General features: G+C 44.7%; 1 protein-coding gene across 6 annotated transcripts in view; it reads right to left on the minus strand.

Moving 5' to 3' along the window:
- Positions 1-25,288, minus strand: part of car (vacuolar protein sorting-associated protein 33A) — a 217,046-nt gene that overhangs the window by 138,780 nt on the left and 52,978 nt on the right. For 5 of the 6 annotated variants that reach the window (XM_055072631.2, XM_072287439.1, XM_050182950.3 and 2 more), the window contains one exon: positions 8,376-8,477. The exons of the other annotated variant lie outside the window; for it this stretch is intronic. In XM_055072631.2, coding sequence (XP_054928606.2) covers positions 8,376-8,477 — 102 coding nt within the window. The remainder of the gene's footprint in view (positions 1-8,375; positions 8,478-25,288) is intronic. 6 annotated transcript variants of the gene reach the window in all.

Consider the following 25,288-nt stretch of genomic DNA (forward strand, 5'->3'; position numbering starts at 1 on the left):
ATGCACTTGCTCAAAAATTTTAGAGCACATTATATTAAAATTTCTTAAAGAGCGTGCTGAAACCAACAACATTATTCATGCCAACCAGCCGGGTTTAAGAGGTGGTCTGTCTACTTCCACTCAACTTGTCAAACTTTTTCATGACCTCGGAACAGGAATTAATGACCACAGTTAAATAGCAGGATGTCTATCAAGTTGCCAGTTTCAAGTTCCTTGAGTCTTCTAGGTTTTCCCTGAGTGACACAGAACTTTATTTTATGTCAAGACAGGCTGACACCACGTTGCCCGATGCTGTCACTCTCAAGTAAGCATTTAAAAAAATAAAAAAAGAACAACTTAATCTAGTTTGAATAGTAGGAGTAATGTTTATTTTATTAAAAATAGAAAACTGAAGGTAGGGGATAGTAAAATGCACCGCAAATAAAATATCTTCGAAAAAGAAAAATGATAAAGACCATTGGAAATCGAATTGAAAATTTTCAAATACATATAAAAAGAGATGTACACAGAAGCAAATATTTTCAAAAATGAGCTATTTTCTATCAAGTGATAGCAAGATTATTGGTATTAGGTCCGAACTTTGTTACAAGTGAGATTCTGTCAGTGGTTGGAAAGTCAACCTCAACTGTCCTCACATACTCTTAGGCCACGCACGATTGCCTCCACTTTGTGTTTCACTGCTTTCAAGAGTTTGTTTTGGATTGCATAAGGGTCACCTGCATCTTTGCCTTAGCCAACTCTTTGCTTTTTGAGCTCAAGCTCAAAAAGTTCCTTTCCCGATCATTCCTCAATGCGACGGTACTTTCTGTTCTTGTCCTCGTTCCGCCGCGCGTTCGCCCCACGGACCATTAGAAGCATCCTCTTGGTCAGTTGTACAGTGAACATCCAAGTTTTCGTGCTCCCTAGGGTCCACGAAAATGCCCAAAAAACCAAATTGGGCAGTCCGAAAAAATGAATGCATGTCTTGTACTGTCATTAAGGGCTCAAATCGCTTATCGTGCTTATCGCAGTGGCTGACAGGCTCAATTCGTTTCACATTCCTCTTTCTTCCGATTTAGAAGCAGTCTGAGCAGGAATTAGAATCAACCACTGCGATGTTATTTTTTGCGCATGTTATAGGCCACCGAGCACTTCCTCTACGTTTTGTGCTGAACTTCATGAGCTACTTAATACCATCATAACAAGGTTTCCACACTCACCCATTTTCTTAATGAGAGATTTCAATTACCCCTGCATAAACTGGTCTTATCCTGTGCCAACTGTATCAAATCATCCAGTGATAGCAAGGCATTTCTCTATTTGTGTTTTGATTTCCATTTTACTCAGCGGATCACTCAACCAACTTGAACTACAGCAACCAGTGCTAACATCCTCGACTTAGTTTTGACTACCGCTCCCGATCTTGTCAATTCTTTAAGTATTTTGTCAAGGCTTAGCTATCATTGCTTTATTCATATCCAGCTTAAAGAAAATGTCAACCGTCCCTATAGCAAACAAAAATAGATTCTAGACTAAAGTAAAGCTGACTACACATCAATGAACACACAAATTGAAGGTTTTGTAGAAGAATATATGCCGGACTTCTACACTCATAGTGTTGAACAGAACTGGTCAATTTTTTAAAATAAAGTTAATGAATTAGTACAAAAATACATACCCCTCCGAGTTGTCTGGTGTAACCGTCGAGCAGTGCGGTTTAATGCATCCTTAAAACTTATCTTGAACAGGAAGAAGCGGCTGTTTCACCAAGCTAAAAAATGGAACACAACTGATAGCTGGCGTGCGTATCAGCAGGTTGCTTCACTGTTCAATAACGCAGCCAAAGAAGCTAATTGCGTTTTTTTTACACTACACTTCCATGATGACGAAATTGCGGTCACTGACCAAGTCAAGGTGAAAATAACATAGAGACGTTTCTGGACCCGTACGGGTTCCTTGATCACACTAAAAGCGGGCAAGAGCCGCAAGTCATTTTTATGCCAAGATGTGACGTAGAGAACGGGTGTAGTTGGCAGGCAGATTTCCATTAGTCCTGTTGATACTGTTGTCCATAGTTTGAATAAATAAAAATTCTAACAAGAGTCGCGTCCTCAGATTCTTTTCCTTAGCTGTTATAGCAGCGTCTTCCCAATCGATGCGGTGACTGCAATTATTAGCGTGTTCGGCAAGGGCGTATACGCTGATAACCAACTCGGTACTCAACTAAACCAACTCGGACACGAGCTTCCACTAATGGGAGCTCGTGTCCTCCACCCAAAGCCATCTCAAGGCAAGTGGTTCACGAAACGCGCTGGCGACCCATATGTGCCTGGCGTCAGCGAAGCTCTTAGCCCCGTATTCTAAAGATACGATCTTAAAATAGAACACATGCCATCCAACAAGCTGAGAAATCAGCTTGTTAATGGAAAGGAGTGGCTTGAAAGCAAGAATTACCCCGGTGTCATCTACAAGGTACCATGCGCAGACTGTGGCTGCAGTTAGATCAGCGAAACCGGCAAATTCACGAGAAGATTAAAAGAGCACCAAAGAGACGTCTCGAACAAGGAAAAAGCCTCGAACGCCCTTGCCGAACACACCGAGAATCGCAGTCACTGCATACACTGGGAAAACGCTGCTATAATAGCTAAGGAAAAGAATCCGATGACGCGACTCTTGTTAGCATCTTTATTTATTCAAACTACGGACAACAGTATCAACAGGACTGATGGAAATCTGCCAGCCAACTATACCCGTTCTCTACGTCACATGGCATAAAAACGACTTGTGGCTCTTGCCCGATTTTAGTGTGATCAAGGAACCCGTACGGGTCCCAAAACATCTCTGTGTTATTTTCACCTTGACTTGGTCAGTCATCGCAATTTCGTCATCATCATGTTACTTGACCAGACGAGCTTTCGTCGAACTCTTGACTACAATACAGTTCCATCTCTGCTAACTAAAAATACTAAAAAATTTTGCAAAACTGTCAAGAGTTCCGAATGTAACACAATATCGTTAATTGATGTAGATGGTGCCCTTGTTTCGCAAGAAGAATGTTGTTCTGTACTCAATGAAGTGTTTTCTAAATCATTTTTGAATAACGTGTTGCCCTGTACTTCTCTACCTGAAGTTGTTAAGATGAATTTTATTCAGATGGGGCCCTTGTTAATTGATTACGATGGTGTCGTGGACTTGGTTCGTAAATTAAAGATTTCATCATCATCAGGATAGACGATATTATTTCTAAGTTTTTGAAAAATACCAAAGTGTACTCCTTTATATTTCTGTGCAACATCTTTTCGCAGTCCATTCTGTCGTGCTCATTACCAAAGGATTTTAAAGTCGGCAAAGTGGTTCCATTATTTAAGTCTGGTGACGTGCATTCCCCTTTAAAGTTCAAGCTGATTTCTTTAACAAGTGTGCCATGCAGAATTCCAGAGCATATAATATACTCTAATCTCATCAGCTTCCTAAAAAAAAATTCATTTTCTTCATCTCGTCAGCATGGGTTCCGTAAATCGTTTTCCTGTACTCAACTTATTTCATTTACACATGAAATCTGTGCCGCGTTGGATAATGGATTTCACATTGACACCATCTTCTTAGACTTTTCTAAAGCATTTGATCTCGTCTCTCACCAATTACTTTGTCTAAAATTAAACACACTCAAAATTGACCGTAATATTATCGCATGGATCGAGAACTTCGTACCAAATAGAACACAATTTGTCAAAATTCTGACTCTTCGCCTTGTCCTGTCAGTTCCGGGTTGCCACAAGGTTCCAGACCCTTGATTTTTCTCATTTATATTAATGATTTGCCCAACTGTGTAGCGTCCTCCATAAGATTATTTGCAGACGATTGTGTCATTTACAGAGTAATATCATCAAATTCTGACACTCTAAAACTACAATCTGATCTAGACAAGGTGGTGCGACACTTGGAAAATGCGACTGAACAGCCAAAAGTGCAAACTAATGAGGACTTCCCGCAATACTGCTTCGTCTAACCTATCCAGCTATCACTTGATGAACTCTGCACTTGAAGAAGTCACTTCCTATAAAAAGTTAGGCATCCACATAACATCTAATTTTTTCTGGCAAAGACACATAAACCACATCACTAACAATGCTAACCGCATGCTTGGTTACCTCCATCGCAATTTCTCTATGGCATCCACTAACTTAAAGCTACTTCTGTACAAAACACTAATACGTCCTAAGCTTGAATATGCCTCTTCTGTATGGGACCCTGGCTTAGATTACTAAACAAATGCAATAGAATCTATACAAAATTGTAGCGCATGTTCCATTCTTACAAACTATCCTCGGACATCAAGCATAACATCTATGAAGGCTACTTTAAACCTCCCTCTCCTCTCATCCCATAGGAAGTTAGCATGCTTATCACTGCTGCACAAAATTTATTACTACAATCCAGAATTAAAAAGTGAACTTTTCTCCGAACACGCATACATATAATCTCGTACTGACCATCACCATAAATTGAGCATTCCACACTGTCGCACGAACCTATTTTTTTTTATTCATTTATTCCTAAAACTATGAATGAATCGAATCACCTGCAGGCCTCAATCGTTAAAATAACCGATACATCTGCTTTTAGAAATACTACTGAAGAATACTTTTGTTAATCCGCACTTTCTAATTCTTTTTATTATTCTGCACATGCTCTGTATTTCTTTCCACTCCCTTCTGTAATGCCTTCGGGCCTTGAAGGTAAAATGAATGAATGAATGAATGAATGAATGAATGAATGAATGAATGAATGAATGAATGAATAAATCCTCACAGGCACGTTCGAAAAAGCTCTGAAGGCCTGCCAGTACACTTATTAGGCATATCAGTGCTCGTACTGTGACAGGAGACGGCGGGTGCACGCGTGTGTAATTATGGAATATGTACTGTGTCCCGTAACAATTGCCCCTTCCCACGTTTGTTAAGCTTCACCGCAATACTTCACATACGCTCCACCGCGTAACAACGCTGTGCCGAGGCGAAGCTGCCTTCCGGGAACCGGCATGATGCAACTCGCCATGCTTTCTAAGCTTCGAAGCCAATCGCGAGGATTACAGAGGCGGATTCGGCGCCATTACTGACAGCGGCAAATTCTTTCAGTGAAAAAGATAGCACCGAACGGCAAGAACCCTTATACAGAACGTCGAAGCAGTTAAGCCTGGCGTTGCCACGGTGGTGGCTACGGCTGCCAGCGGATCTGCGTGCGAGAGCGCTGGTTCGAGGCGGCGAGATAATCAAAACGGCGGTGTTGGCTTTTATTAACGCCTTTACGAACCTGCGGTCGCGGCACAAAGTCCGAAAATCTGACAGCGAAGGGTTCTTGCGTCTGAAATTACAAATCTACGTTCTTATAAATGCATTGACTCTACGTGCACGTGGTGGTGCCGCGAAGCCGTCCGCATTTTTCACAAAAATCGGGCGTCTAGAAAATCGGTCTTGACTGTTCACTGGCAACTCCTCCAGCCGACGACATGGTGTTAAAGACAATTCGTTACGATTCCTTTCTTTCACTCGAACCAGCAGCAGGGCGACTTTCGTTCACTTTCAATTTAAGATGGGTAATTTTCCCTGACTGAAGCAAAAATTCCCTGAGTTTTTCCAGACTATTCACAATCCCTAAGAATTCCCGGTTTTCCCGGTTGGTAGACACCCTGATATAGATATAATTTTTCTCGATTACTTGAAGGCTTTGATCGTGTTTCACATGCTAAATTGCTCTTTAAGCTTAACTGCATACTTGGGGATGGGCCTATCGTTAGATGGATAGGCGACTACTTGTCTGAGCACCAGCAGTTCGTACAGTATAAGGACCACGCTTCTGATACCGTCTCGGTTGTTTCTGGCATTCAGCAGGGTTCAGTGCTGGCACCATTTTTATTCCTCTTATTTATAAATGACATATCACACCATGTCGATGTCAAAATATGCTTATTCGCAGACGACTGCGTACTCTATCAGCAAATAACTTCTCCAGCAGACCAGGCAAGGTTGAACACGGTGCTCAACAACATCGTGCAGTGGTGCAATTGCTGGCAAAAGGCTATAAATTCAGAAAAAACTGTGTTGATGTCAGTTACAAAAAAGAAATCAAAGCTTAAATACTCTTATGCTGCGGCAACATCATTCTTGAAACCGTAAGGAAGAAGAAATACCTCGCCGTAACTATCTTACAAGACCTCGGTTCATGTACTCACGTGCAGTATATGACCAAAAAAGCAACGAACAAGCTATTCTTTTTAAAGCAAGCCCTACGCTATTGCACCCATGAGACCAAACTGCTCGCTTATAAGGTTCTTATCCACCCAATCCTAGAATATGCGAACGTCGTCTGGTATCCGTTTCTACAAAAAGATTATAATCATGCTTGAGTCGGTGCGATGGAAAGCGGTTCTCTTGATCTACAATAGGTATCGGTGCACCGACTTCCTCCCGGAACTGCATTCCCACACTGGCCTTGCCATCTTATCCAGCCACGCAACCCTCCATAGACTGAAGCTTTTATATCTATTAGTTCATAATATGCTGACGATAAATCCTGCCACTTATGTCAATCTTAGTCGTTTCAGGGAAACAGGACACAAACATAAATTTATGCTTGAAGAATACTCTTGTGTTAACATGGCATTTCATTTTTCTTTTTTCCCCTGAGCTGTGCGCAATTGGAACGCACTGAACAGCCTTGTAACATCGCAGGATATGCTAGAAAGCTTTGTTCAGCTTGCAGGGGAGCTGGTGCTGTCTACAAGCCAAACTTCATGCCTTCTCTGAATTCGTCTTCACAGCCATTTTGTTCTTTCCTTTCTTGATTTTTAAGCCAATAACAAGGTTTCTTTAATTTGTCTTCCTTTTACACCTATTTTGTAAAAAGAAAATTACATTTTTTCTGATGTGCATGCCAAAACAAGTGTTTGCAATTTGTTTTGATTGTATGCCTCATTGTATGTTTGTTATTCATCAGATATATCTGTTTGAACTGAATTGTATACCTCTCGTATGTGAGCCCATTCCTGCAATAACCCCCGAGTGGGATTGACAGTAAGTGCTAATAAAAATAAATAAATAAATATTCAGTGCAATCCCTTTGCTACACCTAAGCATTCTCAAACACTTCACTATGTGTGAGCTTAGTAGTCCTTCCATAGTCTTCGCTATAACCAATGCAAGTCTGTGTACCATGCACTGTCTCTATCAATGCTGGCTGTGCATAACAATGGCCTAAACCACATGAAGCCAACCAAATTGGCGAAATTATATTTTTTAGTTGAAGCACAGGAATGATAAGCTAAAGGGAAATGAAAGTGGACAAGAAAACAACTTGCCACCAGTGGGGGCTGAACCCACAACCTTCGCATTAGTTGGGGTTGCATTACTAATTGTGCAATGCGAAGGATATTCCCACGTCTGCTTTCTATGCTATTTAACTATTTATGTGTGTGCGAAATATTCCAGGGTGCGTCAGCCAATGCTACTGATGGCCATGTAGGCAGACATGCAATGTCCTTTTAGACCTATGGCATCACATAGTAGGTAAAGTTTAGGAGCAGGCAGCTGGTCAATAAACCCTCGTATGCTACCTGAAGGAATCAAAACTGCTGGAGTCGAGATCTCTGCTATGCAATGAACGAGAAGAAGGGCAACCGGTTCCCATTCTTCTGATTCATCAATGGCCTGGTCATGTGGTTGCTTTGTGGTTGAGAAGCAGGCTGGGTTGTTGGCTGTTGACACTGCCCATGCTGCCGAATGAAAACCACAGTGAAACTCCTTTTAAAAGCTTTGCTGCAAAGCTGCTGATGTGAGAGAACGCTCACACAGTATCAATGTGCCGACATTCAGCCTGCTACGCACCTCCAATATGTTCAAGCTTCAGATGATTCAAACAAAAATCTGCGGTTCCTTGATGCAAGAATTAACATGAGTCAACTGTATAACGAGCACGTGATCTTGAATAACAGACCTTCTTCGTGTCCAACAGCACTTCAACTTCTACTGCCATGTCACCCAAATTTCTCTTCCAGCTCAACTAGCTGGTAAGCAGTTGTTCAAATTTGTGAGAATGAACTTTCAGTCTTGGAAATAGGCATAAAAGGTGTCACGAGGATCCCATCTTCGTCGCCAGTGTCACAATCCACCCTGGGTCGTGAACAAGGGAGGGCTTCTGGCACCCTCCGATAGCCGGACGCTCCGCAGCGTGGTGGTGCTGAATGATTACTGACCGGCGAGCTGCCGTGCTCGTCGGTGTTAATTGTGGTACGGGTGACCACTGTTGCCTGCCGAGCTATAGCAGGCCGCCGAGCTTGGCGGGTGAACCAAGATTATGTCCGAGGGGGCGTCACCTACTTGCTACAAAAGGGCAGTCACCTTGAAAGAGGCGGCCATCTCCATTGAAAGCACGTCGCTGTCCACAGGAAACAGTTCAAGGGCATACTCTTCAATGCCCAGCTCTCCATACACTCCACGTTCCTGTACAAAGAAGAATGTGCAGTACAGTTGAACCCACTTATAACAATATTCAAGTGCCACAAAAATTCTATTGTTATAACCATGTTGCATCAAAAAATCAAGATAGGGGGATGGCAGAGCTGATGTTAGAAAACTATAATGGTGAGGAGGACAGTGCCCCTCCCCACCACCTTCCTCCATCCGGTTGCTGATTGTATTCACTCATTTAACTGCTTCCTGGGTGCTCCGATAGCGTGCAACAAGCCATGGCTATTGGCGTTAAAGAATCGTACTGCTACAACAACAGCAAAGAGGGGTCACGGGTGGCAAACGATATGTGAGCACCGCCAAGGCATTGGTTTGGTGCCCCCAAAAGGGGCCTTTTAAAAATCCGTGAAGGTTGCCGTGGCAGCCTGTCAGCTTGAGAAATCCAGAAGAAACGCTACGCTGAGGTGAGATCGCCACAAGCATCTCGCCATGTACTTCTCACTGGCTTGCACAAGAAAACCCTATGTCCGTCAGCCTTGCATGCTTTACGCGAAGCTTGCAGACATCCTTCTCCAAGGCATCCAAGTGCTCCACGTAGTGCAGCGAAAGGTTCCTCGTAAAAACGGCGCCCCGGAGGGACTGAATCACCTGCCGGCCTCCTGTGAGGACAATGTTGAGGCAGCCTGCCCTACCACGTCATCGCTGGCGATGTCGCCATCGCTATCTGATGCAAGCACATTCGCGACAATCGCTTCATCGGTTAGAAGCACTTAGTTTCCAAATCTATAGCCGTGCACTTTCTTTTCACCGGCAATGTTGTGTATTGCTGATGATCAGCAGGAGCATCAGCCATCTTCCTTTTCAGTGCCAAGTCAAACCAAATGTTGGTAAAACGAGGCTGAGAAACCACGTGGCCAGGAATGATTTTGACGCAACCAACAAGGACGAACGCGAGTGATTAAGCTGTTTGCAAAACTGTGCTGAATGAGGAGCCAGTGAGCAACATGCGAGAAGCGCAGTCACAGAATAAAGAACCAACTGGCGCGGTCTATTTGTGTTTCGGAGGGTGGGGCGGCTTATTGCTATGAGCACAGCCTATTCGTGTTCGGAGGGGTGGAAGGGCGATGGGAGAGGCACGCGGAAATGGCTAGAAAATGAGTGTGCAGCGGCTGTTGAAGCAGCGGCCCATTGCGCAGCAGCTTGAATTTCTCGTCTTCTCTTTAAGGATTTCACATTTCACTGCCTTTCGACTGGACACCCAGCAGTCAGACTTCATTGTTATAACCGATAATGTGGCATCGGGGCATTGTAGCAAGCGGGTTATTTTACCATGGAAAAAATACAAAAGTTGACCGTGCAGCAGCTTCGCATTGTTATAACCGATATATTGCTAAAACAGGTATCGTTATAAGTGGGTTCGACTGTACATACCGAATCCACCACTGTAGAACACTATTTTTCATGAAACCGGTCACTATCTCTCTAACAAACCTGCTGTTTTGACGGCCATGTGACTGAAAACGATGCCTGGCTATGTAGATAGTCCTTTAGAGTACTGTCCATGTCATGGAGATGCGGAACTGGACATATGGCTTCAAAGCATCACAAGCACACTGATGTGGAGTATCACTGCTTGTTAAGCAAAACAGGACAAGAGGCAGAACACACACCAGCACTTCTAACTAATTTGTTTCAGGAGGAAACATGCAACATGAAAATGCTAACACAAAGGATGTTCACTAGCAGAAACCCATGTGACAGAAGCACATACTATGGAAGATACACTACACAGCCAGGCAACAGTCGCTGTCGAATGGACTTTGAACTCTTGACAATGGATGCACATTCCATCTGTGATCAACAAAAGAACCGAAGGAGCAGCTCGAACGTAAATTATTTGAAAAGCAGCACGAAGAAGGGGAAATCAGGAAAGTACAAAGTGCGGAATATGTTTCTGTGATGAAAACATTCAACTGAGAGTAAGCACTGCATTTGAAAAGCTGTCCCCCAGTGACCACTGTTTTGTAATTCACTCGCTACGAGTGATTTCTTCGCCATTCCTGTGATGAAATACTATACAGCTATGCATTAATTGATGAGCTTCCACATTCCAAAGCAGCTGCTTGACTACAGTGAAGTGCTGAGGATTAAGTCTTACTTTAAGGACAACTTTGGTGGTACTCTCACCATGTCACAAAAGTGGTTGTTTTTGAACTGCCTGTACACTTAAATATGCATAAGAACACGCAATATCTTAAATGAGCAGGTAACAGTAAATGGGCAGTGATCTGCTCCTTCTGACATCACTGCTGACACTTGAACACATGGGGAAATCAAAGCGATCAAGGCAGAAAGCTGGGCTAGTTGGTGTGTCATCATTATTCAAAAGACTAGCACAAAGGACACAGACAGAGAAGACAACAGGACGAGCGCTAATTAGCGCTCGTCCTGTCGTCTTCTCTGTCTGTGTCCTTTGCGCTAGTCTTTTGAATAATGAAACATGGGGAAAGAAGAGTGCTAGTGGCGACATCTTCAGACAGCCTGTGGAACTTGTGGGGTTCTGCTCTGCGTGAAGCTATGACTGAAGGCAAACTCCCACACACAGTTCTTCCGTGGTACTCCCCAAGCCATAGCGCATGTAATCACAGGTGCTCTTGGTTCGGGCAAATAATGCAACCAGCAGCGTCAACTCTAACAACGTTTATTGCTACAAGCAATAAGTAACACTTGCAGAAGGATGTCCACTCAGTAATAAAGACTAAATAGGCTTGCCTCATTGCGTGTAATAGTCAGGCAAACAGCAGGTATGCCTATCCCAGGTTCTAGGCAGGTGCACAACAGAGAGGGAGAGTCTCCCTTGGTGATGCCGTTTTATACCTCTTTAGGTTTGCGAGAGGAATGTCCTTCTGTGCATCAGATACCTTTCCCGCAAGTTGGAGAGGGGGGACAACCAAGAGAGGGAGAACCGGGAGAGGGCATAGTCCGCCTTTTCCGTGTGTACGCCAGCTCTCGATGCATCAGCAACGTGTGAACACGACGATGTGAGTATGCGGAAGGGACCCGTGTGCTTCCCACACCCTACAGTAAGTTATGTTCTTGCACAGCATGGTTCCTCTTGGTAGAAAAACTTAAGGAAAAGGTCTTACCTGCATATTATGCTGCAGGTTGCACAGGATGTTTGTCAATTAAAAATGAACCATGCAAGCATTACCCAAGTGTCAAAAAGATGAAGATTTGTATGGCACGTATTTAATATATTGTAAGGAAAATAACGAACATGAGCGTAGAGTCAGCAGCCTCAGCAGCATCAAGAGCGCGGCAGAGACTCGAGCTAGGGGACTGTGCTCGGTGCATCCTAGAACCGGCTGTCGTTACAAACCTCAATAAATCTACTTTATAAGTGGTGGAGCCATGCGGGGTAACATTCCACTCTAGCATCCTGGAATTCCATTCTCGGACGCTACCCTCTGCCATGCTGGATGCCGACCAGCAGACTCTTCTATCGCCACCCATCCCTTGCGCTGGCACCGTTCGCCAGCAGGAGCCTCCCATCTTTAGCAGAACCGACGACAATGACGTTGAAGAGTGGCTGTTGTCCTACGAATGGGTGAGCATTTACAACAAATCGAATGACTCAGACAAGGTGACTTATGTATCATTCTACCTCGTGGGCGTGGTCAGTCTCTGGTTCAGAAATCATGAGAGGGATATCCGAACGTGGTCGGCATTCAACACATCGATTACAGATGTATTTGACCAACCCACCGTCAGTAAACTCCAAGCCAAGCAGCGTTTGCGTACATGCGCACAGGACACGAGTGAGACATTCACCAGCTATATAGAAGACATTCTCTATTTGTGCAGGTGCCTGAACGCAGCCATGATGGAAGCGAAAAAGATCAAGCATGTCATGAAAAGAATCGATGATGATGCATTCCAGATGCTAGTGGCCAAGGACCCGCACACTGTTGGTGATGTTATCAGCTTGTGCCAGAGCTATGATGAATTACACAAGTAGCGAGCTCTGACCAGGTGACATCCCATACCTAATGCGGCATCACTCTGCAGCCTGACCACCGGCCCCGAACAAGCCTCCCAGATAACCTAAATCAAGGATTTCGTCCGAGAAGAAGTCTCACGACAGCTATTTCTGGTGTTCGTCACTCAGGAGTCTGCAGCACTTTGCCGTCTCATCTTCGTAACGTGATCCTTGAAGAGGTCACGGAAGCGCTGCCGGCTGTTCACCAGCAGGATGCCATGGCTACACCGGTCACTTATGCTATGGTTGCTGCAATGGCCCCTCGCAGTGTGCTCGCACGTCGCTTCCAGCAGCCTGTCCACTGCCCTCCCCCTCCCGTCCCCTGGGCCACCACTGCCGTTGCTAACCTGTGGCGTACGTTGGACAATCACCCTACATGCTTTGCATGTAAATATCCCAGTCATATCGCAAGGTTCTGCCGCCGCTGATCGTAGGCGTTCAATGACGATGGACGAGCGCCATATGTGGCGCCTGATCCAAATGCGCCTTAAGAACTCCCAGACTCCCAGACTGATCGCTGTCCTCACTTTGAACGCCTCCAGTCACCCTCCCCACGTCACCGATCGCTTTCCCCTATGCGACCTGTCTCTAACGAAGAGGGAAACTAGACAACGCAGCACCTGAGGCAAAAACTGCGCAAGTGTCGACATGCCGAAGTCCTCCTCCTTTACCTTCCAATGTCGTTGATATGTTTATCGAAGATGCCACTACAGTCACCCTCTTCGATACCGGTGCCGTAGTTATGGATGCCAGGTTTTGCCGCTAGCTTCGTAATGTGACGATGTCTCTGTCTGGATTGTCGCTTTGAACGGCGAGTGCTCAACCCATTCACCCTACCGCTACTTGTACAGCCTGTGTGACCATACAGGATGTTTTATACGCGATTGAGTTCATAGTTCTTTCATCGTGCTCCCACCCCGTCATTCTAGGATGGCATTTTCTCTCACGCCACAATGCTAACATCAATTGCGCTCCGGCTGAGATTGAACTTTCCCACCTTGGTGACCTGGCCTCAGTCGATGCTCATCCTGCCGCTAAAATTGTTGTGAAAGAAGACGCCTGTATTCTCCCATGTTCTTCAGCATTCGTACCAGTCTTGTGTAGTACTATATCCGACGGGATGGTCTTCTTCATGCCCTCTCATCACTTTGTTATCTGAAAAGCACTTCCTTTGCACTTTGCAGCTCTTGACATTGCTGCTGGTGTCAGCATGATGCCCATTTGCAATCATCTTTCATTGCCGCTATCACTGCTCCACTGCAAATGCCTCGGTTACGTCGAGTCGGCTGATTCAACACAAATTGTTTCCATCGTTGAGAAAGTGCCTACTTCTGCCGTCCATGAACTGAATGCCCTCTCCATCCCTGACTCAACGTGGACTGGTGTGTTCAGCCCATTCATCGCCGAAGATCTGACACATTCGCAGCGATCTCAACTTCTCACAATCCTTCAGCACTACCGCCGTTCTTTCGACGTTGCACAAACATCTCTTGGCCGTGCATCGACAGTCAAGCAACATATCAACACTGGCTCTCACTCACCGCTACGACAAAGACCATATCGCGTGTTCGCTACGGAATGTCGCGTCATTGCAGACCAGGTCGATGACATGCTCTGTCGAGGCGTCATTCAATATTCACAGAGCCCATGGGCTTCTTCTGTGGTACTCGTCACAAAGAAAGACAGTCCCATCTGCTTCTGTGTTGATTTTCAATGGTTGAACAAGATCACGCTGAAGGACGTTCACCCATTACCAAGCATCGATGATGCTCTGGACTGTTTGCAAGGAACCGAGTTTTTCTTTTCACTGGATTTGCAGTCAGGCTATTGGCAGGTTCCGATGGCAGAGGTCAATTGCCCGAAAACTGCCTTTGTCACACTTGACGGCTCGTATGAATTCACCGTCATGCCTTTCGGACTTTGCAACGCACCTGCTACGTTTGAAAGAATGATGAATACTGTTCTGTGTGGCCTCAAATGGAAAATCTGTCTTCGCTATCTTGATGACATTGTGGTGTTAGCCCCTGATTTTGCAACACACCTGCTCCGCCTGCAGCACGTGCTTACTTACTCAACCAACACTGGGTTGCAGCTTGACCTGAAGAAGTGTCAATTTGCTGTTCGTCAGCTCGCAATTTTAGGCCGTCATGTCAAAGGAGGGCATTCACCCAGATCCCGAGAAGCTACGTGCTGTTACTGCGTTCCCAAAACCTACTACTATAAAAGAGCTGCGCAGTTTCATCGGCCTCTGTTCTTACTCATTCGAAACTTTCAGTCAATTACCGTATTTACACGATTGCAAGTCGACTCGAATGTAAGTTCGCCCCCCATACCACGTGCGACAGAAAAAAAAAAAAAAAAAAAACATACTTGAGGGCACATTCGATAACGAAAATTTATTAGTAGCTGACATGGTCACTGTATTACTCATCTTGACTAGTGCTGCCATCGTCGTCGCTGCTACAGTCCCACAGCACGTCCTTGCCCAGTGAAATTCCACATTTGGCAAATGACCACACCACAACGTCTTGTGGAACAGCAGCAAACGCCGAATGCACCCAACCCCACGCAGCCGTCAGGGAGGCTCTTTTGACAGGTCCAGTTGGCGTAAGTTCGTGGTCTTCTGCCACCAGTCACTCGTTGTACTCACAGCGAAGCAGGTTTCTTAAAAGGCGAACATCCGGGCCTGTTTCACGACTATGTCGCACTTGACTGGCAGGAACCGATCACGCATTTCAGCGACGTATGCCGCAAGCTTGGCCTACAGCTCCGGAAGGCGTCCAGACTTCGGCACGTGGGAAATTCCTCATTTGTTTATCACAGGCGAAAATTTTGCTTCGCTGCTGTCATCACTCTTGTCTTGCACCACCCATTCAGAAACATCGAACTTGCAGCCCGCTGTGCAGTGATTTGTTTCTTCGGCGTAAAGGATGGCAGCTCTCTTGAACGCTGCTGTGAACAAGTGCCGAATGGTTAGTGGGCCTGGAGCACTTGTGATGACTGAGGAAGCATGGAAGTAGCACGTAGCCGGCAGTCAAGTGCTACAAGTGACTGCTACGGCAGTCAAGTGGTCAAACTAAGAGCGTAGAGAAAGCTAAGAGCTACAGGGAAAGAGAAACACATGAGCGGTGTCTGCTCTTCCATCAACTACCGATACTCCCCGCAAGCACCGCCGTTCCGAGGGCAGGGTCGTGGAATGGGCCCAGCGAAATGCAAACCCATGAAGCAGTCGCCACGCACAGAAAAACAGTGGGTCACCTACATTTTCTATAATTTCTGTGAACTTTCGTAGCATCCTTAACAAACAAGATTAGCTTACTTCCCTCATTCACGCTTGTAATGCAGATGTTATAATCAGAACGGAAACGTGGTTAACTCCTGAAGTTAACAATTCTGAGTTACAAATTTCAAATTTATTCACTGTTTTTTGTAAAGACCGTGTGGATAGAAAAGGAGGTGGTGTCATAATAGCCATAAGAAGGCATATAAAGGTAAAACCCATTCCTACTGACGGCATTCTTGAAACTATTTGGTTTGCATGCTATTTGCCAGCTTTAACTTTGGTTATCGGAGCATGCTATAGGCCACCTGATCTTCTACAAGATTTTTCTGAAGAACTGCAGTCTGTATTAGGCTCCGCCCAATCCGAATATAATAACTCTCCCATAATTATGGCTGGGGATTTTAACTTTCCAGGCATAGAGTGGTCTGCTTTAAAATCCCCTGGCACATGCCAGACTCACGATTGTGCAGATTTTGTTGACCTTTTAGAATACTTTCAGTTGTCTCAACTTTTCGAAACCCCTATGCGGCAAAATGCTATTCTTGATCTGCTCCTAACAACACACCCCAAATGCGCTACCGTGGATGTAATAGAGCATATCAGTGGCCATCATGTCATACATTGTAACTTTAAAATGCAAACCATGAAGAAACCGCAACAAAAAAAGAAGATTTATGAGTATTCTAAAACAGATCCCGAATGCTTCAACTCTGAGCTGTTTGAATTTTGCTTGTCATTCATGCGAACGTATGAAAACTGTATGTTGCAAGATAACTGGATTCGCTTTCGTGATGAGTTGTTAAAACTGTGGGAGAGAGATATTCCGAAAAAATGAATCTACAAAACAGCAGACAAGCCATGGTTTACCCGAGAGATTGAGAGATATTTGAATAAAAAGAAACGTTTGTTTTGAAAAACAACAAGCGTGAAATCTGTTGAAGCTAAGTCAGAATATTCATCATTTTCTAAAGAATGTGCATTACATATTGAGGCTGCCAAATAAAAGTTTTCAACCAGGATATTTCGCAATTTTGAAAAACATATCCAAAAAAATTTTGGAAGGTCATTTCTCACGCACTTACAAAAGAGTTGCCTGTTTTTGACACTGAGTCTGGTGCTGCAATTGATGTCATGGATGTTGCTGATCGGTTTAATTTATTCTTTTGTAGTGTATTTAATGATGAAAAGCCCCTAAATATGTAAACACAGTTTTCTGATAGTTCTCCATTTATGGAATGTATTACTGTGACAAGTGACAGTATTGTGAAAGCTATTGAGCGTTTGCCATCGCTTTATGGTCCTGGTCCTGACGGTATTTGTACTAAGCTACTAAAAGTGACAAGGCACAATTCTGCTCTTATACTTACACTATTGTTTCAACAGTTTCTCTGCACTGCCGAAATTCCAGATGACTGGAAATTGGCACATGTGATACCAATACATAAAACCGGCAACAAAAACAAGCTAACAAACTATAGGCTTATATCTCTTAAGTCTGTTGTATGCAAATTACTTGAACATGTCTTATCTTCTCAAATCATGCAGTACATCGCTAGCAACCACATTCTATTTGCAAACCAGCATGGTTTTCAGCGAGGCCGGTCATGTGAATCCTTTGAACTAACTAGAGACATTCACCTCAACCATCACGAACTTACAGAATCTGACACCATATTTATAGATTTTGATAAAGCCTTTGACCATGTGGCTCATAACTGCCTAATATATAAAATGAAGCTGATTAAAATTGACGAAAAAGTAATAAACTGGGTTAAAGAATACTTAAGTAACAGACGACAAGCCGTCGCAATTAATAATGTCCATTCGTCATTTCAACCTGTTCAGTCCAGTGTGCCTCAAGGTTCCGTTTTGGGGCCCACTCTATTGTTAATTTATATAAATGATATTCATCAGGGTATAGACTCGGAAATCCGGTTATATGCCGACAACTGCGTTTTGTATCGGCCGTTAAAATGCAAGGTTGACTGTGTTAAATAACAAGATGACTTGAACAGGATTGAAAGATGGTGCTCAGAATGGCAAATGAGTGTAAATACCTCAAAAACTAAACTTATGAGATTTACTACTTGCAGTGAAATTATGATGCACACATTGTTTCTTAATGGTGAAGCTCTAGAAACTGCAGAATCATTTAAATATCTAGGCGTTCATCTTTCTTCGACTTCGTCTTGTCATAATCATGTGGATTGTATTGTTTCGGCTGCATGTAAATCTCTTGACGTCATTCGTTGTATGCTTCGTCAGGCTAATAGTGATACCAAGCTTCTTGCACATACCACCGCACTTCGTTCAAAGCTTGAGTATACCTCATTTATATAGAACCTGCAATAAACACATCTTATTAAAAAATTAGCATCTTTTCAGAACAAGAAAGTGCGATTTATTACAGGTAACTGTTCACAACATTCAAGCATCACCAAATAAAACATGACCTAGGACTCATTCCATTGCAGACTAGAAGAAAGATATCTCGGTTAACTTTCTTCCATCAGATTTTGATCACCCAAATATTTTCTCTCAGACACGCATCTTACCAGCCAAAAGGAAATTCCCACGAATTGATCACAAATTTAAGGTCGAACAACCATTTGCACGTCCTAACTATTGCAGTCTTCATGTCTGTACTTAGCCATTTCAGAATAGAATCATCTCCCAAGTAATATAGCCAAAATAACTGACCATATTATATTCAAACAAACACTTAATGAAACATTCGGAAATTAAAAACATTGACATTTCTTCTTACATTTCTTCAGATGTCAGAGGATGCAAGATTATTGTTTGTATAATGTAAGAATTATTGGCGTATGATGTTGTAGAATGAGAAGAGATGTAAAGGTTGCATAGCATGTATGATTTCATATGAGCATATTCGACTTACATGCACGTTGCCTTATACCTCTGTATATCAATTGTTATTTCCCCCCCCCCATGTAATGCCCAAGCTGGGCCTTTAGGGTAAATTAATGGGAAAAAAATGGAAAAAACTACCGATACTCCCTGCAAGCGCCACCATTCTGAGGGTGCCACTGCGAATGGAACAGCGGCGCTTCCATCAACTATCGACCCCCACCCATGAGTGTTGTATGCACCGTAGAGCTACAGTGTGCACTGTAAAACTAAAAAAATGTTGAAAAACCATTCCGAAAAGCGAACAAACACGCAGGATAGTGGAAAGCTACGGGTAGGGCCATAGAGCAAACATAATATTGCAACTATGTTGTAGCTCCCGTTGGTCTTGCTTTTTTGGCAGTGCCATGTTTTGGTTTTGATTGTAAGTCAACATCACCACTTCAGATTTTCAAATTAAAAAAATAGGTCGACTTACAATCATGTAAATACGGTATATCACCCCTCACGCAGCTCTTTGGTGGCGCTAGAGATCGCTCATCATAGTTTCCAGAGTGTGACGCCACCTTCACAACCTTGCGCCGTCTTCTCACGATACCACCCATTCTTTGCCGCTTTGACCCTCAAGCGCCATCCGAAATCCATACCGATGCAAGCGGTGTCGGCCTTGGTGCTGTGTTGGCACAGCGTCTGCCTGGCCGCACAGAATATGTTGTCGCACACGCAAGTCGCACGTTAACCAAGGCAGAGACCAATTACAGAGTAACAGAAAAGGAGTATTTGGCCAATGCGTGGGCGCTTGGAAAGTTTCGCCCATATTTATATGGCCGATCTTTTGACGTAGTGACCGACCACCATGCACCATGTTGGCTGTCAACGCTAAAAGACCCATCGGGCAGCCTTGCCCACTGGGCATTGCAAATTCAAGAATATGACATCCGCGTGGCTTACCGTTTGGGGTAAAAGCACTCCGACGCTGATGCGCTATCCCAATCATCGCTTCCCCCAAAGGCCAGTTATGACTCCTGCGAGTGCACGTTGTCCTCTGTGGACTTTGACACTATCGCTGCTGCACAGCATAATGATCCTTGGACTGCATCTCTGTTCGACCTTCTCTCGGATTCGTCGAAAGTTCCAGCGTCATGAATGCTTCGGCGCCAAGTTCCTCATTTTGCGATTCGAGACCAGCTACTGTATCGACGCAACTATGCCCCAGAGGGATCCACCTAGTTACTCATCATTCCCAGAATCTTGCGATCAGAGCTCTGGTTCTCGTTCCATGTCGACCCTCAGTGTGGCCACGCGGGAGTCTTCAAGACCTACGAAACACTTCGACACCACTATTACTGGTGGGGAACGTACAATTTTGTTCGAAACTTCATCCGCTCTTGTCAAGAGTGCCAACGCCGCAAAGCACCAGCGCACAAGTCTGCCGGTGAACTACAGCCTTTACAATGCCCATCCCAACCCTTTGATCGCATGGGCATAGATCTCTATGGGCCACTTCCGTTGACCGGCAACAGGTGGATAATCCACTTAACACATTAGACCACTTAACACATTATGCAGAGACTGCTGCTCTACCAAATGCTACAGCGCAGGAGGTCGCCAATTTCATACTACACCCTTTTCTCCTTCGTCATGGAGGTCCATGTGAACTTTTAAGCGACAGAGGCCGTGCCTTCTTATCTGAAGTCATTGAACAACTGCTTGCTGAATGCATTATTGTTCATCGTAAATGCACTGCTTATCACCCACAGACTAACGGTACCACGGAACACTTTAATCGAACTCTTGGTGACATGCTCGCCATGTATGTCTCACCTGATCACACTATTGGGACCTAGTTCTTCCGTTTGTCACCTACGCCTACAACACCACGACTCGGGACATAACAGGATTCTCACCCTTTTGCCTTCTTTACGGCCGTCATCCTTCGTACACAATCAACACCATTCTGCCCTACCTTCCGGAGCCATCCGAATGCCTGCCGATCTCGGAAGCCACCAGACACGTCGAAAAATGTCGCCAGCTGGCCCGCCGATTCACCTCAGACGACTAGAACCGTCAAAAAGCCGTTCACAAAGCCCAGAACTCGACTCCCACTTTTCTCCCGGGCGCCCTCGTCTGGTTGTTAGTGCCATACCGCACGCCTGGGTTCGCTTCAAAACTCCTTCCGAAGTACGACGGGCCATACCGCATTCTCAAAAGAATGTCACGTGTTAATTACCTGGTTGAGCCGCTAATGCTGACATCCGACATGCGACGCCGTAACCGCGAAGTCGTTCACGTTCAGCGTCTCAAGCCATATCACGATCCTATCGTCCTTCCAAAAAACTAAGTCGCCAGGACGGCTCCTTTATTTCCGCGAGGCCGTGGTAAGGAAAATAACAAACATGAGCGCAGAGTCAGCATCAAGCGCACAGCAGAGACTCGAGCTAGGGGACTGTGCTCGGTGCATCCTAGAACTGGCTGTCGTTACAAACCTCAATAAATCTCCTTTATAATATCTCATTTTGCCCTTGTGGTAAACACACACACGTGTGTGCATGTGTATGTATGTACGTATGTATGCATGTATGTATTACAGAAGTGAGTACTAATTTGCAACTAGTTGAATGAAAAAAATATGTATAGTAATCTAGACAATGTATCGAAGGTACTGATACAGACATGAAGGAGTAAAAAGTTGTTTCTTAGGAATTCATTTGTTTTGATTCCAGGGACTCTGTATAGATGAGTCAACTAACCTTTTGCTTCGCTGTTTTGTGAGTCACTAGTTAATTAGCCTCCATAAGCCTGTAATTTATACAACTTGATTGCTTCCGGAGCACTAGAGATGGAAATGTCAGTTTACAAAGTCAAAATACTTGTCTGTGGCAATGAATGAGAAGGAGCATAACTGATAAGTCTTGCTTCTTTATTAGTCACAACCATATGAAGCCAGTGGACAATGAAATCAAGGAGATGCAAGTGTTAAAGAAAGTGAATAGGAAGATGGCTGCAACGATAGCGCAATTGGTAGAGCATTGCAAGATGTGGATTTAGCTCCCACTGGCAGCAAACTGTTATTGCACTTACTTTCATTTTCGGTTTCCTTATCAGTATTTCCACTTTCCCTTAAAAGATTTTTCCCCCTTCCTTGGCTTCATCACCTGTTGGTTTCATATGGTTGTGACTACCTGAGGTAAGATATAACAGTACACATACTATCAAGCTTCCCGATTTACTTACTTTTCCCTCAGGAAGTGCACAATATGTTTAATGAGTTGTGAACGCCAACTTTTAACATGCAGCTGCTTTTGGAAACCCATTTCAGTGTCACATAATGCAGAATCTGCCCACCCAATATACATTAGCACAAGCCGCTTACCAAACGTGTACAGATGGTCTTGCGTAGGCGAACATATCATTTAGCATATGACAATGACAAGAACTTTATTAGTGTCCTGAGGACCTTGATTGGGGGGAACCGAAGGCTCCCCGATCAAGTTGGTGGCTCCGCCCACGACGGGACAGGGAGATGGTGACTCTCCGCGACGTCGCGGGCCCTCTGGACCGCCTGTAGTTGGTTTGGGAAATCCGAGCTCTTCAGCAAGGCGTCCCACTTGGACTTGTTATGAAAGTCGCAGCCCGCGTTGTACGGGCACAGACAGAGCATGTGGTCGAAGGAGTAGCACGCGTGACCGTATTTGGAGCACGATTGCGGAAAGTTCGGGTCTATCCAACTAAGCGCTCTCGGCATGAGGTACGATCTCGTCTGTAAAAGCCTGAAAGTAACAGCCTGAGCCCTGTTCAGTTTCGGGCTGGGGGGAGGGAATTTTCTCCTGCTGTGTCTGTAATGTGACGTAATTTCATGAAAGGTGGCAAGTTTATCTTTGAAGGGGCAATCCTGCAGGAGAGCCGGACCGCTAGCTCGGGCGCGGTTCGTGAATTCACGCGCCAGGCAGTTGGCGCGCTCGTTAGGGTTGCAACCCGCTCGGTTAGTTGCATCGTCCATGAAGGCCGGGAACCATGCTATGGTATGACCTGCAGTTTCTTCTCGCGTATTAATACGAAAGCATCTGTTAACGATGTCGGCTGCGTGTTTACAAACTAGAGCGGACAAGAAAGCCCTGACCGCCGTGCGTGAGTCGGAGAAAATGGACGCCGGGCCTGTTGCGGCTTGAAGAGCCAAGGCTATCGCGGTTTCCTCCGCCTCGTTTGCGTGTTTAGCATAGATTGATGCGGCGCTGATAAGTGTTCCGCGTGCGTCAACGACCGTGATTGCAAACCTGTCTTCGCGTATCATTTAACTCTTTCACTGTTGGGTGTTTCTGGCTGTGACACACTCCCAGAGTTGGCTTGGTTGCAGGAACATCAGGGAACAAGCATAGTGATTTATTTTATTATGATTACGATACAAATAACATTGTCAACAGAATGTGCACATTTTAGTGTTCTGCAGGGGTTGCTAATAAACAAAATGAAGATAAATGAGGAACACGAGAAAAAAACCACTGCTCTTACTACTTCTTCAGAGTATGGTAGATCCTGAAGCATGGGTACAGGCACAAGCCTTTGTCGCACTCCGCGCACATAACACAGGTGTCTTTTCTTTTCTTTTCCCCTTAAACAGTGTTTGCACACATGTGACACCTTCATTGGGTGTGGCTACCTTTGGCTTCGCTTTGAGGAACCATCTGAGGAAAGTGTCATGCTGTGAGCCTCGTCAGGTCGTCACCGCTCCATTTTTCACCCCTCTTCCTAGCAGTATGGTACCCTTGTATCAGTTGATACACGACATTCAAGCGGAATTCGCCAAATGTTTAGCATCTGCCATTTTCACGCCACAGGATGCACATGAAGGATGAAGGCATTTAGGAAGCACATTTCATTTTATTTTCATTTTATTACCTTTACGACCCCTTGCGGGGTATTACATATAGGGTGGGTGGTACAAAAATATACAGGAGGTTGCCCACAATGTTATTTTATAGACAGAACACTTGTTGCTTCTTCCACGAAGGCAGATGAGGTGGCGATGGCTGCGATGTGGTGGGGAAGGCCGTTCAGTCTTTAGCTGTACAATGAAAGAATGATGACGAGCAGGTGACAGTGCGCACGCTAGGGCGAGCAACATTTAGTGGGTGGCCTGTGCGCAGCGATATGCGTGAAGGTGGTAAAATGTAAGGTGCATGGCGAAGCGAGCTGGTGTAGAATAATGATAAGCTCGCGATACGGCGACGGTGCGCTAGTATTTCCAAGCCAGACTCTACTTTTAATGGCGATACGCTGATATCATATGAGTATGTCGAGTGAATGTATCTTACGGTGCGGTTTTGTATGGATTCTAATGCGTTGCTCAGGTAAATCTGGTGAGGATGCCATATGGGTGATGCGTATTCGAGTTTTGGCCTAACCAGTGTTTTATATGCTAGTAGTTTTACCATGTCCATCATATGACAAAAAAAAAAAAAAACATTTTGTCTCACTTGAGGCTCTTCCTAATGCTTCAGTGAAACTCATAAACATGTCCTTCTTATCAACCAATTCAATCTTCGTACCGTATTCGAGTTACACATGCGGGCTTTTGCTTGTTCTCGCCTGTGACCCTATCCACCTTGCCTGTGTCTTCCGAGAGGTGCATCATGCATTGACGTTAGGACATGTACATCCCTCTTGTCATGACATTTGAGTGCAAGAAGCATCTTGGTATAAAAGGAGTCCATTCCCCCTTTTTTCATCTTTTTTGAGAAATTTGGAAGCCCCTTTCTCTCGGTCGAGAGAGTTCCACATGCGTTGTTTTTTTTATCTTCAATGCAGTTGAACAATGCTGGACTACTGTACCAGTTATCTACAAATAGTGAATGTCCTTTCCCGAGGTAGCCGTTAAGTAGTTCTAGGACGATAGAGCCAGAAATTCCAAATCTTTGATGTCGCATAGAACAAATAACTTGATGCCAAAGCGGTGCCTCTTTAAAGGAATGTATTGCCGAAATGACAGCCGCCCTTTCCATGGCATCATAGACTCGTCTATGCACAGGTCTTGGTGCAAATTAGTAGGCTACTAAGCTTGCTCTGAATTGCTTCCATAAATGGGTGCACCGTTCTCAGCCGATCTCTGATATCTGTGGAGGTGCTCAGATGCAGGAGCCGCAGGAGGAGCAGGAAGCGGTTCAACGAAAAAAATGGTTGCAAGAAATGGTGTGTGCAACAAAGGGTTCGTGCTCCAATAGTCTTAAATGGCATTCTTTCTTACCAGGCCCATTAGCTGAATGAGTGCAAGAAAACCGTACATTTCTGCCACATCTGTCTCCACGCAAGCTTTTAGCCGCGACATAGGCGCAACTCTTTGTGCCCTTTTCTTCAATCGCATGAAACGGTTTGTTTTGCTCACGATGTGCAAAACGACTGGCACATCAAAAAACAGCATGAAATAATCAACTTCTTGCGCATCCGGTAGAAGAGTTGCGCTCGCAGACGCTCCGGAATGTGACACGTCAAAAGGAAACAGCGTGGGTGAGAAATCGCCTTCTTTCCACATATTTTTGGTTTGCTGTGCATGCTCCGGGATGACGGCCCCACCGTTTCAACACCAGAATCTGACGCTGCGGAACCCACCCCTTCCTTGGATGAGAAGCTCTCAGAATCAGAATTCGAGCTCGGCTT

The sequence above is a fragment of the Dermacentor andersoni genome, chromosome 3, assembly GCF_023375885.2.
Source record: "Dermacentor andersoni chromosome 3, qqDerAnde1_hic_scaffold, whole genome shotgun sequence".
In the NCBI taxonomy this organism is placed as follows: domain Eukaryota; kingdom Metazoa; phylum Arthropoda; class Arachnida; order Ixodida; family Ixodidae; genus Dermacentor; species Dermacentor andersoni.